The 17514-nt window shown below is 36.3% G+C and overlaps 1 protein-coding gene and 1 pseudogene across 6 annotated transcripts in view; both read left to right on the plus strand.

Moving 5' to 3' along the window:
* Positions 1–1515: 1515 nt before the first annotated feature.
* The window catches only part of LOC101207429 (sister chromatid cohesion protein SCC4), a 28499-nt gene continuing 12500 nt past the window's right edge, over positions 1516–17514 (plus strand). For 2 of the 6 annotated variants that reach the window (XM_031882181.1, XM_031882180.1), the window contains exons 1-8: positions 1516–1922; positions 2015–2166; positions 2377–2518; positions 6818–6934; positions 7113–7614; positions 12978–13016; positions 16515–16709; positions 17047–17168. In XM_031882181.1, the coding sequence (XP_031738041.1) occupies positions 1710–1922; positions 2015–2166; positions 2377–2518; positions 6818–6934; positions 7113–7614; positions 12978–13016; positions 16515–16709; positions 17047–17168 (1482 nt within the window). In that variant the 5' untranslated portion in view covers positions 1516–1709. The remainder of the gene's footprint in view (positions 1923–2014; positions 2167–2376; positions 2519–6817; positions 6935–7112; positions 7615–12977; positions 13017–16514; positions 16710–17046; positions 17169–17514) is intronic. The other 4 variants (XR_004215113.1, XM_031882178.1, XM_031882179.1 and 1 more) reach the window with 4 other exon arrangements.
* On the plus strand, positions 3205–6799 carry LOC116402648 (annotated as a pseudogene).

Raw genomic sequence — 17514 nt, forward strand, 5'->3', positions numbered from 1 at the left:
CAACCCTTAGGCTACTTTTTTGTGCCATAGAGTATGCAAAAGATAGGATGTCAGACTTATCATCCCACAATCAAGGAGCTTATCAGATGCAAGATGAAACCAAAGAAAAATGAAACCCTTCGAAGACATATTTTGGGAGAAAAATAAATACTGAATCTGGGCATCAATGTTCAGATTTTGTGGGAGAAAAACTTTAATATTACTCAAAATGAGACCAACTAGTAGTTAAATGTGAATTTTCAAGACCTTTGACATTGTTCTAAATTTGGTCATTTTTTTGTAAGCTATAACATTGACTATTTTTTCAACGCTTTAGGTGCTACCATAGGACAACATTAACGAGCATCAATCTGACCCTCAGGCTACTTTTGTGTGCTATAGAGTATGAAAAAGATAGGATGCTACACTTATGATTCCAACATTTAAGGAGCTTAAGAGGTGCAAGATGAAAACAAAGTCGAAGGGAAATTTTGGGATAAAAATAAAATCTGAGTCTGTGGCATCACTAATCAGTTTTTGTGGGATTTTTTTTAATATAACTCAAAATGAGACCACTTAGTAGTTTGATGTGAATTTTTTAGACTTATTGACATCGTTCAAAATTGGGTCGTTTCTTTGTAGGTTATATCATAGGCCATTTTTCGAACATTTTTTAGACTACCATATTTCACCACTAACGAGCACCAATCTCAATCCTTAGACTATTTTTCTGTGTCATAGAGTATGCAAGAGATAAGATGCCACACTTATCAGTCGACTATCATTGAGCTAAAGAGGTACAAGATAAAAAAAGAAAAAGATAAACCCTTTAGAGAGAAGTTTTGGGAAAAAAATAAAAACTGAGTCTAGGGCAACACTGATCCATTTTTGTGGAAAAAAACTTTAATATAACTAAAAATTAGACCACCTAGTAGTTAGATGTGAATTTTCGAAAACTTTTTACATTGTTCAAAATTGTGTCGTTTCTTTGTTGGCTAAACTCTGAAAAACCCTAGAAAACCTTGAAGCCTAAACCCTACACTCTAAACCCTACAACCCTACAGCCCCAAACCCTAAGAAATCCCAAACCCTAAACCCTAGACCCTATACCCTAAAACCCTAAACCCTAGACCAAGTATTGATCGTAGACAATGTGGGTTGACTCCGGTGGTATGTTTTTTACCATTGGTAGTGTGAGTGTTACAAATTTGACACATGTTTGGCTTCACCGAAGAAGAAGAGTAACTTTGTAATTTGTTAAAAATACAATGTATGCTTCAATTGGTTTTTTTTTTTTTTTTTTTTTTTTTTTTGTATACATAGTAAATAGTTTAATATTTTGTTATATATTTGTAAATTAAAAAAAAAAAAGGAAAAAAAATACTCAAAAACTTTTTAACTCCCTTGGATTAAAAAAGATATAGTATTAGAAAACATGGAACTAAAAATATAATTACATATAAAACCACTTATAATCTCAACCACATATAACTAAAAGGTATTTTGTATACATATTCTTTTTTCACAATCCTCGTAGTATTCCTAATTTTTTTCCCTTGTAATATTATATGAAAATATTCCTTCATTGTCGTCCGAGCTTTGGCATCCCCTTCCTGGCGACTAAAAATTGGCACCAATCTAATTGACCCCCCTACTGAAAACTAGAAATCTACTTAATTTTGGCGCGGGGAGGACGAAAGCATCCTTTCAACTGAACTTCATTTCACGACATGGAAGCAGTGGCGGAGGGATTGTGGAGGCTGGCAGATTACCACGAGAAGCAGGGGGAATTAGGGAAGGCAATAAAGTGTTTGGAAGCCATATGCCAAAGTCCCGTCTCTTTCTTTCCAGTCCTTGAGGTCAAGACTCGGCTTCGAATTGCCACCCTTCTGCTCACTTATTCTCACAACGTCAATCATGCCAAATCCCATCTCGAGCGTTCTGTATGATTTATTTATTTATTTAGCTTTTTTTTTATTTCGCACAAATAATGACGTAGAGTTAGCTATTTATGAACGATGGGTTTTCCCGGCAGCAATTGTTACTGAAGTCTATTCCATCATGCTTCGAATTGAAGTGCCGGGCTTATAGCTTATTAAGCCAATGCTATCATCTCGTTGGTGCTATTCCTCCCCAGAAACAACTTCTTTATAAGGGTCTTGATCTCACAAATTCTGCTGGTCACGAGTAAGCATTTATCATAGTTCCGTAAGCCTAATGAATCATTTCTACATTTCTTTCGCCAAGTAACGTAATTATTTATTTTTTCTTTTTTGGTTTGTTTGTCGCCCTCTCATTTTTTATTGTTGGTAATAATGGATCATCCTGCAATTTTTTTGATTTAGTGCTACTTTATCAACTTTACTTATTGTGTTTTTCTTCATGCACTCATTTAAGACTGTCGGTGAAACTATGGTCTTGCAACTTCAATTCACAGCTAGCAAATGCTTTGATTATTGAAGGAGACTATCAAAATTCAATCTCTGCCTTGGAGTCGGGATACGTATTTTCAGCTGAGATATGCTATCCTGAACTGCAGGTTGGCATCTAAATTTTTGTTTTCGTGCTCACTGCCATATTTCTTTATTCTTCTGGAAGCATATCTGTTTGTTTTTTCTTTATATATATATATTGATAGGAAACATAAAATTTCATTGATAAGATGAAATCACTAAAAAGGATCCTATCCAATGGATCACAAAAAACTTCTCCAATTGGTCATGGGATTAGATAAGCTACAATTATCCTTATATATGTGCGAGGAAAGATATTATCCCCAAAAGTATAAAATTTCATGGCTCAAAGAGGGGGATGAAAACACAAGTTTGTTTCACCGAATGCTGTCAGCAAAGGAAAGAAAGTGTTCAATGTCAGAATTGCATTCTACGGGCACTTCTTTGCTGTCTTTTAATGAGATTGGGGAGGAAATAATCAGTTTTCTTAATTCAGTGTACCAGAACATGTCTGGAAATAGATATATGCCTTTTAACTCGGTTTGGAATACAGTTTTGGGCTTTTAGATTCACAAAATTCCAAGCCCATTACGCCCTTTATGGATGAAAAAATTCGAATTGGAATTAAGTGACTTGGTAAAAACGCCCTTGGATCAGACGGTTTACCAAATAATTCTACATAAATTTTGGAACTTTTGCATAAGAGATTGCCAAAAGCTATGGAGTGAATTCTTAGGAAGCAAAAAAATGCTGTTGAGTGAATTTCATCGAAATGGCCATGTTGAGATTGCCAAAAGCTGTTGGGCGAATGCCTGCTTTGCTTGAGAGCAAATTTTGTTTGTCTTGTTAAAAAACCAAGACAGGTACCTTTGTAAAGGACTTTAGACCAATCAGTTTGACTTCCTCAATTTCCAAGATCCAGGCTAAAGTCCTGGCAGAAAGGATTAAGGAAGTTATGCCTTTTATCATCTCTCCCTGCCAAAGTGCGGTTGTAGAAGGAAGATAAATATTTGACCCTCTCTTGATTGGGAAATGAAGTTGTGGAAGACCATAAAGTTGAAAAGAAGAAATGGTGGATTTTGTAACTAGATTTTGAAAAGGCATCAATTGTGTGGTTTGGGATTTGCTAGAAGCAGTTATACAACAAAAAAGCTTCGATGAACAGCTAGCAACAAGGATTTTCTGGAAGCAGTTCAGTGTCAAACAATCTCCATATTTACTATATGTTTATTTTCCTCATGCTCTCTTCTGCAGCTTGGATTTAGAATGGAATGTGGTATGCAAAATTTCTTTCGGGAAGGAACTATTGCAGCAAATTAAATAATTTGGTTTGATGGAATTTGGCTTCTCAATCCAAGCTTCATGGAGGTTTAGGAATCAAGCTTTCAATCATAAAAATTTGACTTGGCTTGCCAAATGGATTTGGAGATTTTTTCATGAGCCAATCTTCTTCCTCATCGCTTTTCTAAAATCGAATAAGCCGTAGCATTTTTCTATGTCTAATTCAGTGCGAAGAATCAGATTCAATACTCTGAGAAATACTTTGATGATATCTATGAGTACAGGCATGTGGTACTTTCTCTTGAAGTGGCAAAACTTCTCCCCAAGAATCGCCTTCTTTTCGAAAACGAATGGCCAGTGATTGGTGTTCAACAAAGCCGTGGATGGGTTCATCATGCACTTCATCGCCCAAAGCAACACATATTGCTATTCAAAAGGCCTCTCAACTATAAACATTAACAAGAGAATCAAGCACAATAACAGATTCTCGCCAAGTAATTAGTTGATTATTGTTTCCTTTTTTAAAGGGAAACAAGTCTCTTTTATTGAAGATTATCACAAGACAAAAGCTCAAGAGAGTTATACAATAAGCAAAATAACCTAGGAATTAGTAGACGCACCCGGACATCTCAACTAGGTTGACACCCCCTTAGCATCCTTATCATATTTGTTCAGTTCTAATTTTAGTAAGGTTGTTCATATATTATTGAAAGAAGTTTACTTTCTGATGTAGTGTTTAACTATTTTTGGAGCTTTAGAAGATTTACCACCCTTGGAAGAGTTAAAATTATTAAAGGAACAAAACCATCTAGCAAACTGGGGGCTTTGCTGTGATTAGGAAGGTTTAGAAATTCAAAATTGCCGAAATGCATAAATATCTTACCCCTCTTTAGGTCTGTAATTTCTGAACAAAACCACATAAATTTTTCTTAACCTGAATTCGGGCTTCGCTACTGTTTGTTAGATTCCATGTTTCAGTGGCTATGTCAATAAGATCTCCAAAATGATCTTCAATTACCTCAAACATGCTTCTACACCAATAGTTCAAAGGAAGATTCTCGATTTTAAGCCAACCTCCGTATCCTTTTAAAACCAGTGGCCTACTGTGTTTCATAGTCACATTTTTCAAAATTCTGGAATTTGAGATGGTGATTCCCCCAGGCCTGCCACTTTCCTTCCTCACTGGTGAAGTCATTGATTTAACCTTGATTGAAACTAATGAGAGCGTTTTCATAAAAGAGAGGGATTATATCAATATTGGTTTGAAATATCTTTCCCAGCCGCTTGCGGATCGATCTCCAGTCATCAGATGTAAATAATTTGGATATAATCCATAGACTCGAAATTAACCTTGGCCACTTCATGATTCTTGATTAACCATTGTTGTTTGCCTTTTTTGGCTAAAGACCTGGCAGGGTTTCTTTTTTTCAGGCCTTGTAACAAGGGTTTTAACACTACTAGACTTGACCATCTCTACGTAGCTTAGATTTTCTACCGACGACAGAGGGGGAATCTTGGTTGTGTTGCCCGAGAACCATTTGATATAATCCACTTTTTCTACAAATTTTTCCAGCATCTTGCAAAACGACATCAACCTTGTTGATTTTCTCTGGAGCAGACTCTTAAAATGGAGTGACCTTCTGAATAAAGCCAATGATTACAACTAAGGACCCACCCGGAACTTTGCTTGAAACTTGGAAACCTTCAGCCTTCCTCTGTCAATGTCAGCATATTTTTTGAAAAATCGATCAATTGGAGTTCTGAGGAGTTTTGATATAGCAGATTGAGTCCATCGGAGTTTATCATCAGAAATAGAAATATATCTGTTGGCTTCCACATCTTCAATGATACAACTACCATTCTCTTTCCAAATACAGTTATGCGACTGATTGATTTTACAACGAACAACCTCCATTCTGAACTTTGATGCTCGTCGGAAAGGACAGACTACTGAAAAGGAATGAGGAGAGAGGGGAGAGGGGAGAGGGGAAAGGAATGATGTCCTTGAGTTGTTTCTGGAGGAAGGTATAGAAGAAGAAGAACCTCTCCATAAATTCAGAGAAGAAATCCCACAGCACTTGCATGGCATCATTGAAGCTTGTGGTATATCTTTCCTTTGAGTTCTACAAAATTTATCTCCAGCAGTTAAAGTAGTCTTGGATGTGGTAGTGCATTGAAAGTCCTTTCGTAGAATACAAGGGACCTAGGAGTTAATAGAAAAGAATGGTAGTTAGGAATTTGATGCAATGAGCTGTGGTTGTTTGGATGGTTAGGATTTCTCTGTTTTAGGATTGATAGATCTCCTAGCTGAAATGTTCGAGTGCGCCTCTTGATCCCTCTAGGACTCTCTTGATTATAACTTCTTTATTACTCTCTTTGTATAAATGTCTTTTACTTTGAGTTCATATTAATAAAGAGGTTTTGACTCCGTTTCAAAAAAAAGAATTGATAGATCTCCTGTTTTATGTTTATTTTGTTTAGTTTAAGTAGTTACCATGTGGTAACTCCTTGTATAACTTTTTCTGTAATTTACAGTTGAGTTAGCCTCTAATTAAGGGCCGTAATTTCCAGTTGATTTGGCCTCTAATTAAGGGCCAGCCAACTTCATTAATGCATTATGAGGTATTTTTCTTAAAGGTTCTCTCTTTCACCAACTTGTCTACACAATTTTTTTTTGAGAAAAACCCGGAACAATACAGAATTCACCGCAGCAGACTAAAATCTTCTAAAATGGCACCAGGAAAATAATTAAATTATCAAACCCTCGAGGTTTCTGAAAAAGTTGCTTTTGGGATCCTTTTTTAGTGCTCTGTTATAATTTAAATGTTTTTAATATAGGACGATCCCTTCATTCTTTCTTTTTTTTTTTGGGTAGACGCAGCTTGCAACTTCTATTACTAATTAAGGAGAATCAGTTTATGAAACACTTGTAAACTCAACTACCAAAAGGACTTATATTGACATATGAAACTTCCTTTTGGGTTGAATTTCTTGATTGAACTTCTTTGTGTTAGTTTTGCCTCCTTTCACTAGTAAAATTCATTCGAAAAATTCAGTGGCTTTCATACACATCCAACTAATTATCTTGTTTTTATTTGTGAAAGATGTTTTTTGCTACTTCTATCCTTCATGTGCACCTTATGCAATGGTACGATGACAATTCTGTTCAGCAAGCTGTTAACAAATGTGATGAGGTCTGGGAATCTATTGAACCTGAGAAAGTAAGTGGATTTCTTCCCTTTTATGTTCTCCATAGTTGTTTGTCAGCAACTCAACATCTAAAGATGACTAGGCTTATCTATCTTTAACTGTAATTTTTTTGCTCTGATTAGAATTATTTGTTCACGTTTACTTACTCTTTCTTCACTCCTTGGTCTCCGTCTTACCTCTCCAATAAAGAGACAGCAGTGTGTTGGTTTATTATTTTACAATGAGCTGCTGCACATATTTTATCGACTTCGGATCTGTGACTACAAGAATGCTGCTCAGCATTTAGATAAATTAGATGCTGCTATGAAGGCTGATCTGCAACAAACTCAGTACATAGAAGATCTGAATAAAGAAATGAATGCCTTAAATCAGAGTCTATCCAGGTCTGATCTACATTATAAAGATAGGTTGGCTCTCACTGGAAAACATGCTCAGCTTCAGGAACAGCTTAGAAGTATAACTAGACCAACTTCCTTGAGCAAAGAATCTTTGGAACCTGGGCATTTTGGAAACGTGAGAAGAACATATAGAGACAAACTTGAGTTGGCACCATATCCTATTGATGGGGAGTGGCTACCAAAAAGTGCTGTGTACGCGCTTGTGGATCTTATGGTTGTTATCTTTAGCCGGCCTAAAGGTCTCTTCAAAGAGTGCACAAAACGAATTTTATCTGGAATGCTTACTATACAAGGTAAATATTTTAGAATGTTCACACCTTAACAACTACGAAACTGAATATACATTTGTCCTAGATTAACTGATGTAGCCTAAAGAATAAAATGAGAGAAATCTCCTAGAATAAAGTCAAAATCAGCCGCCTGGTGTACTTTGACAAAGGAGTTTAGCGCCTATACTATTCAAGACTTGTGTTTGAACTGGCCAGCCTTCACCACTTGAGTTTTTTGGCTTTTCTTTGTTCCATTTCTCTGTTTTTTGTTTCCTAATGTATTTCTGTTTTACGTAGGAATGTATTTATGAATTTCTTTGGATACTAGTTTCTTGATTGGAAATGATAAGGTAGCTAACGACCTTACTTTTTTGAAATGGAGACAAACCTATTTATTAATAATAAATGAGACTAATGCTCAAAGTACAAGAGTACTAAGAGCAAAATAAGAAAAAGACAGTCATCAAAGATGAACCCAAACAAAACATATGGGAAAAAGACCAACAAACAATCACAAAGTAGAAACAACAAAAGAACCAAAGCAACAAAGAGTTGAGACACTAGTTAAGATCTTAATACAAAGCAAATATATATACTTTCATGAAAAGCACCCACTTCAGATTGAAATTTTGAATACCACATGCTTCAATTCGAAAGGAGAAGGGATCCATCGGTTGCTTCAATTAGAAATTTTTGCTCTTTCTTGAATATGAGAGAATTAGTTCTGAGTAAGTGGTCAAGAGACTAGAATCAACACTTTATCTGCAACCTTCAAACCTTACGAAGTACCTGATTATTGGACCAAAAGATGGCTGAAATCAGATCTCGAAAGAAAACTAATTTGCATTTTTCTACTATTGAGAAATTATCTTCATTGACCTAGATGAGAAGGAGGAAGGTTATCAAATTTTCATTAAACCAAAATGATTTCACAATCATTGACTAAGGGCAGCAGATCCTTAGGCAATTCCAAGGGAACTTTGATGGGAACAACACTGGCTTCATCAAATAGAAAAGAGAGATCAGCCCCTTCAATTTTTTCATTATTCTTGATATCAAAACCATTTGTAAACCCTAGGGCCTCCTCACTACTGACACTAAATGGGAACTCCAAGGTCTTGGAGGTCGGTTTGTCAATGTCGGCACGACAAGGGGAGTCTTGCAACAAATTAACTTTAGAGTTAAAAATGGGGAGTTTTGAATATTTGAAATGCTTGACAGGAGAGCCTGAGTTTATGGACCTGGAAAGACGATTAGAAGTTTGGATTTTGGAGCTGCAAACCTCCAAAAGGTCAGGATTGTTTGCTGAGATAGAATGCTTTGAATTATGCCGCCGAGAGGGGGCTGAAGCAAAAACTGAAGGAGAAGGATCCTTGAATTATGCTTCCAAACTAATTAGTCTTGTTGCAGAAACCAGAAACTGAAGCTGCGGAGGCCATAATAGGAAGTTGCCGTTGGTTGGAGGAAAAAATGTAATCTTTAATTACTTTTGAGGAAATCTCATAATTCTGCATGATAGTACTTAAAGGAGATTTACCCTTTTTTCTTTCACTTCTGCATGATAGTACTTAAAGGAGATTTACCCTTTTTTCTTTCACTACTTAGATTTACATCTGCCGAATTAATGGGAAGTTGGTTAAAATCCATGTGCCCTAGTTTCTTTTTAATTCAATTGTGACCAATAAGGTTTTCATTAATTAGAAGTGGAGACTATTCAGATTCTCGCCCATGGCTGCCACCTGTGTAATTGAACCTTTCATCTTCTCCAGCGTCATACGGCTGGCCGGAAAATGTTGCAGAGATTGACAAGGGTTTCTACATTTTGGTAAGGTTGCAAAAACTGATCTTGGTACATTAAGTACAAGTGGGAAGGAGGAGAGATCACATCCCTCATCGAGCAAAGTTTCTCTTACCCTTAGTTGGTCAATGGAGTTGCTGTAAACGTCTTGTACACTGGGAGATTTTCTGGAAAACGGAGGGTTTGGAAACTCAAAATCTCCAAATGTAGAAATATGTTTTCCCTCTTTTGGTTAGAAATTTCGATCGTTAAAGGAACGAATCCACACTGGTTTTTCTTGACCTTAATACGAGCTTCACTACAATTGGTAAAATTAAGGGTTGGCTTTTTCTGAATTTTCTGTTCATTGTTTTACAGTTTTTTCTGGTCCCTTGTAATAGGCTGATTGTTATTAGGTTGCTCCTCTGTTGGTTTTTGTGTTGATGTTTTCTTTCTCGGGATATGATGATTGGCGTTATGGAGGTGTCAACCTAGTTTAGATGTCTGGGTGCGCCTTCTGGTCCTATAGGTTCCCCCTTTCTTCTTTATTGCTCTCTTTGTATTAATCTCTTATACTTAGAGTTCTTATTAATAAAGAAGTTTTTGTCTCCGTTTCAAAAAAAGGGTTTCAGAGGCTATTTCTATGAATCCTCCAAAATGGTCTTTGATTGTTTCGAAAATACTTCTACACCAGAAATCAAGAGGAAGGTTCTTCACTTTAATCCAACCTCCATAACCTTTCAACACCAATGGCCTACTATGTTTTGCACTGGCCCATTTTTCAAATTTTAGGTGGAAATTGTCCCATTCTTGCCATCCTAGTTGAGATGTTCGAGTGCATCCCCTGACCCCTAAACCTCTTGTACTTTGAGTTCTGAATATCAATAAAGAGGTTGTCTCCTTCTAAAAAAATACTCATGTACTTTGAGCTTTAGTCTCATTATCATTAATAAAGAAGCTTGTTTATGTTTTAAAAAAATATCGAGGACAACAAGGTTTTATCAAGTGCTTCCAAACTGAATTGCAAAGTGGACAGCATTCCGATAATGTACCTTTGTCTTCCTTTGTGTGGCTATCTAGTTGAGATGTTTGGGTGCACATGCTGATCTCATAGGCTTAGATCTTGTCTCTTCATTTTACTCAACACTACTTTGTCTATTCATTTTCTTAATGAAGAGGTTCATTTTCCTTTTTTTTTCTAAAAAAATCATAACATTTTGGTGACTTTCCTCTCTGCAAACTTCAGAAAGATATCATTTTTTTTAAAAAGGATACGAGTCTCACTATTATTAATATAAATAAAGAGACAAAGCTCAATGTACATGAGGGTTATACAAAGAGCAATAGGGGGGAGGGAGGATCAACGGGCGCACCCGGGCATCTCAACTAGGTTGACACTCCCATAGCGCCCTCATCACATTCAAAAAACGACAATACAAGAATCAAACAAAAAGCCACAAATACAAGGGCAAACAAAATGATAAAAATAATCTGTCCAAAGCAAAATCATAAATCATAGGCAGCAGGCCGAGAACAAAGGCATCATTAATAGTGGTTATAGTGTTTTGCTATCCTGCCTCTAACCTCATAAAACTCGACACTGAGACCTGCAAGAAATTTGTAAGTACAGCCAGTTTCCACAGTTTTTTTTAATGCTTTTGATCCTCTTTGACTTCCACTCATACGTACCAAAGAGGTCAAGTTCTTGCCAAATTCTTAAGAGTGAAAATTCTGGGTAACTTAATTACTTCCCTATTGTATATCACCCAATTCAAGGTTTGGCATCCCACTTGGCAAACAAAGGATTTTTTTATCTCTGGTGCAATTTTTTCTTTCATAATGTAACCAATCTCTCCATGTCCACGAATATACATCTGAACACTTTGGGACCAACAAAGAAAATTATTCCCATTAAGCTGGATGGAGGTTATTTGGATGGTAGAACCGTTGGAATGGATTCAATTGTTTAAAACTTTAGCAATAGATGACTTGTTATCGGACATTATTGCTGGAAGTAGAGGAAAAACGAACTAAAACCCAATAACCAGAGAACCAAAAGAAGGAAAGAAGGGAAAAGCTAGCCGCGATAGCCTTGTTTGATCTCTACCTCCGTCAAAAGGAAAGGTATCATCTTAGGCAAACCCATCACTGATTACACAAGTTTTTTCTGCCATATCTTTGTTCGTTACATCAACCTCTCATCTGTTCGTGTAGCTTTCAGATCGACCGCCGACCTTTGGTGGGTCTCTACTAGGAGTTGTTTCCAAATCCATCGTCTGTTGTTTGTCTTAGCTCTGTTGCCTCAAATTCTTGTGCACCCTCAAACCCGCATAGTCCTCATATGCGCCGCTTCATCCTACAAATCCATCTGCTGTGTTTAGATTTGTTTAAATCTAGATTCGTCGTTGATCCATCTGCTTCATCCTTCATCGTTTCAGTCTAGATTCAATGAAGCCTCGACCTCTGATCCGTTGGTGGCTTCACTTGCACCGATCACCATGGGTTTCATTTGTCAGCACCACCAAACTCGTTGTTTGGTGTGTGCTTTTTTGTTCGTGCATTAAATTTTTCCCAGTTTGTAAAAGATTATCATGTACCCTCTCAATTATTCTGAATATTCAATATATTATATAAAATGATCAAATCTGAATTGAGAACCCTATAAAATCCATGGAAAAAGAAATTCTGGAAGAAGACTTGAGACAATTCAAAACAACCGAGGCAAGATAACTTTATTGGGCATGCTAATCGGCTGGAATCCCAAATTTTCTTTTTGAATTAATGTCTTCTTGAAAAAACATGTTTTCTGTCATGCACTAAAAGATGAGATTATTTTCAAAGAAGCTGCAAATAAGTTAACGCCACAATCAACTTACTTGCCATGTTTCTACAAAGAAGAGATCTTCGAACCATATACAGAAAAATAAATTATTTGACTTTACAACTTCCAATCTCCATATCCTTAACACTAGAGAAATGAAAACGCAGAGGAAGGAGGCTAAGCAACAACTTACTAACCAGAGAAAGTAGTAATGTTAACTGGAGAATTCGGCAAAAGCAATTGGAGATACTGACTAAAGAGAGAGCGAGAAGAGAGAAGGGTGAGGAGAGAACAAACATACCTCTAGAATTCTTTTGATTTAAAATGCAAATGATATTTTATGTGCTCATATGAGTATTATAACAATGTTGTAAATATCTTTTCAAGTTGTTTTTTATTTTATTTTATCTTAATATTTTAAACATTTTTGTTATATTGTTCTTTATGGTCATTTACCTTTTCCTACTTAGGTTACTCTTATACACATGTATATATATGTATGTGTCTTCTGTGAACGGAATAGATTATTTTGATTCTCTCAAACCTTAGAGTTTTACCATCACTTTCTTATCATCCCTCGAGAGTGAGAATTAGCTACTAGTTGTTGGTAAGAGTCGATTGACAAATCAATAACTTAGCAAAAAATCAAGAGAATGAATTTAGGTGGCTCCTCAATTAACTTGATATCGAATGTTTTATACAATTTAGTTTTGGCCGGACTATGATTCACAGGCTCTACTTTTGTTTGTTTTCGGAACTCAAATTTGCTCATAGAAATTTTTCTTGCAGAGGAATTGGTGAAGCTTGGGATAGCTGATGGCGTAAGAGGTAACACTTGGAAGTTAGAATACTATCCATACTTCTACTTCCCAATGTTGAATTTTGATTGTTTCTTTTCAATGCATATTTTGTGTGCATGTATAAATGCATATTTTGTAAAAAGAATGGGAAAAAGATCCTTCCATGGAAATTGGTGACCGTTTAACTGGTGAAATTGTTGGTTAATTTCAAATATACTGTTGAGTTTATACTTCATGTCATATTTTCTTTGAGAAGAAAAGAGTTCTTAAACAAAAGGAACACTCAATACAAATCAAGAAAATACAAAATCAGTAAATATAATATAATAAAGACAAAAATGGGAAATTGCTTTAAGTGACAAAATTATTGAACATATTCACATATATATCAAAATGTCACGTCTATCAGTCTATCAACGATAGACCGTGAAATTTGCTATATTTGTAAAAGAAATTGTTCATTTTGCTCTATTTGAAAACAACCCTACAAAAAATATATATTTAACATAAAAGGAAGCAATATATACTCCCCTTATGTGACAACAAGATATCGTTTATTGCAACCTCGTCAATTGAACTGTTAAATTGCCATTTTAGGGGACCTTTAGTTAACACATAACAATTTTTTTTTTTTAACACAACAATTTGTTCTATTGTTGGGAAAGTAAGGAATGCAGATTACTCTAGCAGAAATATTCTCACACGCCCTCATATATTCCTTCCTCTCGCCGGCCACTAACAATTCTCTCCTTCCACCTCCGACGATGGGCAGCACAACCGACAACGCTTCATTGGGATCCTTGTTCCTCTTTGATATATTGCAAAGATCTTCGTTGTGGGTCACCATGGCCTCGTCGGTTCCACCTGTATTCTAGAATTCAGAGAAGTATATTTCTTATACATATTGAGTCAGAGAAAAGTTACATATTTATATAGAGAATAAAATAAACCCTAGACACTATGTACAATTACAATAAAGGACATAGTTATAACTATATATCATAACACTCCCCCCAAGCTGGAGCAAATGTGTCGATCATGCCCAGCTTGTTGCACAGATAGCTTATCCTTGCTCCATTTAAAGCTTTAGTCAAAATATCTCCTAATTGTTCTCCAATCTTTACGTATCCGGTGGACACCAACCCATCTTGGATTTTCTCACGAATGAAGTGACCATCCACCTCAATATGTTTAGTTCGTTCATGAAATATTGGATTAGATGCAATGTGAAGTGCAACTTGATTATCACACCATAATTTAGCTAGCACTGTAATACTAAAGCCTATCTCAGATAATAATTGGTGAACCCATATTATTTCGCACACAGATTGTGCCATAGCTCGATATTCTGACTCAACACTCGAACGAGAAACAACATTTTGTTTCTTACTCTTCCATGATACTAAGTTTCCACCTACAAAGACACAATATCCAGAAGTTGATCTCTTATCCTCACAAGATTCTGCCCAATCAGCATCAGAAAAACATTCAACTCTCGTATGTCCATGATCTTTGTGAAAGATCCCACATCTAGGAGCAACTTTTGGATAACACAAAATCTGCTCTACTGCAGCCCAATGATCCATTGTAGGGGAAGACATGAACTGACTTACAACAGTTACAGAATAAGCAATGTTTGGTCGAGTTACTGTTAAATAGTTCAACTTCCCAACTAATCTCCTATATCTCCCAGGATCTTTACATAATTCTCCTTCTTTAACAAGTTGCTGATTGTAGATTCAACATGGTGGGTTGAGGTGTTGTAAAGGAAGTACAACCTTTTGTTCCGCTTTTGGGTTTGGACTTCTTTGGCAAGATGGTTTTGAGATCACCGTCTGCATCTTTTTGCTAGTCTCTAGATTTGAATGGTTTCCTTTTGAGAGAGTTATTTTGTTATGCTTTGTATTTAGTTCTCTTCGTTTTGTTTTAGTTTTAACTTCATTTTTTCTGTTGGATTTCGCCTTTTTAGCCTATTCTTTGCTTTTTGTTTGTTTTGGTCGTTTTCCCTTGTTTTGGCTGAGATCTTTTTTGGGCAGTTTGTTTGGTTGTTTTTGTCTTTTCTTGTTTTGCTCTTTGTATAATTCTCTTATACTTTGAGCATTAGTCTCATTTTCCTTTATTAATAAAGAAACTTGTCTCCGTTTCAAAAAAACAAGTTGCTGATTTGGCATCATAGGAGTGCCACTTGGTTTGGTTCCTAATTTTCCTGTCTCGGACAATAAATCAAGTACATATTTTCGTTGAGACAAATAAATACCTTTCTTGCTTCTCATCACTTCACTGTCAAAAAAATATTTCAATTGGCCCAAATCTTTTGTATAAAACTGACCTTGAAGGAAAGTTTTGAGAGATGAAATACCCGAGCATCATTTCTAGTAATAACAATATCATCAACATATACAACTAGTAGAACTATACCATTATCAGATCGGCGATAGAAAACTGAATGATCAGATGTACTCTTCTGCATACCAAAGCATACAAGAGCTTAACTAAACTTACCAAACCACGCACGAGGACTCTGTTTCAAACCATACAAAGATTTTCGAAGGTGACATACTTTATCTCTCCCTCTGAGCAACAAACCCAGGTGGTTGCTCCATATAAACTGATCACCATGCAGAAAAGCATTCTTAATGTCAAGTTGATGCAAAGGTCATTTATGGGTAGCAGCCATGGAAAGAAATAGGCGGATGGAAGTTAATTTGGCAACTGGAGAAAATGTATCTGAATAATCAGTTCCATAGATTTGAGCATAACCTTTGGCAACAAGGTGACCTTCCTCACTCAGGTTTGTTCTAGCACTCAAGTAATGGAACTCTTCAATATAATGGAACTCTTCAATATATTTGGCTATCGTTTTAGTACCTTGGCGGCAATTCTGGTACTGGTTATATAAAGCTTGTTCATAAGTCGGAGGTAAGAACCAAGCCTTCAACAACTTCTTCATCTTCTCCCAAGAACGGATGGGCTGCTTCCCACATCTTTGTCTATTGATCTCTAGCTGACCTTACCATGCCAAAGCACCAGCTCTGAGTTTCAAGGCCACTAAGTGCATCTTTTCTTGTTCAGAAGTATCCATGTAGTTGAAAAAATTCTCAATGTTCTTTTTTTTTTTGCAACGGAGACAAAATTCTCAATGTTCTTTATCCAATCTAAGTGCATCTTCCTCCCGTTTGCCACTATACGTTGGAAGATCAATCTTCATCTTGTAATCATGATGTACCTCTCTTCGTGCATCAAACCTCCTATTGTTTCGTCTCATTCGCACTTCATCATTATGGTTCCATAGATTTCCTTGTTCATTGTTGCCCTTCGTACCATCTTCTTGTAGTTCTTCCCATACTTCTTGGTCCTCTTGAATATCTTCTTCAAGGTACTGTGGCGGGTCGTAACCGGGCCTTCCTCTTTGGGCGTGTCATTGGTTGTGGAGGTTTTTGTAATTCCTTCTTGCTCGTCGACCTCGTCTGTCACTGAAATTATAGTCGTTTGCCACATTTGCTTCTTTTCGCGGCGGCGGCGGCAGCTCATCCATCCTTCTGTTCAGCAACTCGAAGTTCTCCATCATTCTATCAAACTTGTTGTGAAGATCTCCCAAGGATTCCTCGACGGCCAGCAAGCGAACCGTTGATGTCTCTGGAGAGAGGGCGGCGATTTCCTCCACTTCTTCTTGCACACGATCGTCCCCCGCGGCTGGGTTTATTCCTCTCCGGCCAGCAAGGTTAGTTATGAGAAAGTTGTTACAAAACAGTTAAGTATTCTAACTGTTTTAACTACCATGCAGTTTGGCTAACTCTTTAGACTATCTCTGTTATTATTCTTATTATATCAATATGTCTTTCCCTTATTCACAGCATCACAATAGTCTCACTTAAATAGAAGAAAGACCTAAAATAGAAAGGGAAAAAATCATATCGTAATAATCACATTCTAATTTCAGCAAATATAATAACACTAATTAAGGGATAAATCTAAAGTTGTATACACTTCACAATTTCATGTTGTAACAAACTAAAAAACTCTAATTAATTAACTCTATGAAACTTTGTTTTTAGCAGAAGTCAGTTTGCAGCACTCTGCCATATGGATGGCTGGCGTTTATTTAATGCTCATTATGCAACTTCTTGAAAACAAAGTAGCCATTGAGTTGACACGTTCTGAATTTGTTGAGGCTCAAGAGGTAAGAACTAGGAAAGTTTACTTATCTGTGAGTGTACTTTTTTTCAATTGTCATCCCTCTCTCACCCTCTATTTGTGTCTTGTTGACTTAGTCTTTTCCTTTTCCTTGTGGTGTTCTAAAGGTTTTCGTGATATTCAGCACACACTTTTATCCTCTTTTGCAAGAAGTATCTCCAAATGATACAAGCTAATGTTCGTTAGTTGTATTTTGTTTGGTCGTTTTGCTGGAGTTTGTTCTGTAGCTTCAGAACTTTATAACTAGGGTATATATATATATTACCAAAATAAATAAATAATAGAAACAACAAAGGTATTAAAATTGGTATTAAAGTTTGGTTATACCTCAT

The sequence above is a fragment of the Cucumis sativus genome, chromosome 3, assembly GCF_000004075.3.
Source record: "Cucumis sativus cultivar 9930 chromosome 3, Cucumber_9930_V3, whole genome shotgun sequence".
NCBI lineage: Eukaryota > Viridiplantae > Streptophyta > Magnoliopsida > Cucurbitales > Cucurbitaceae > Cucumis > Cucumis sativus.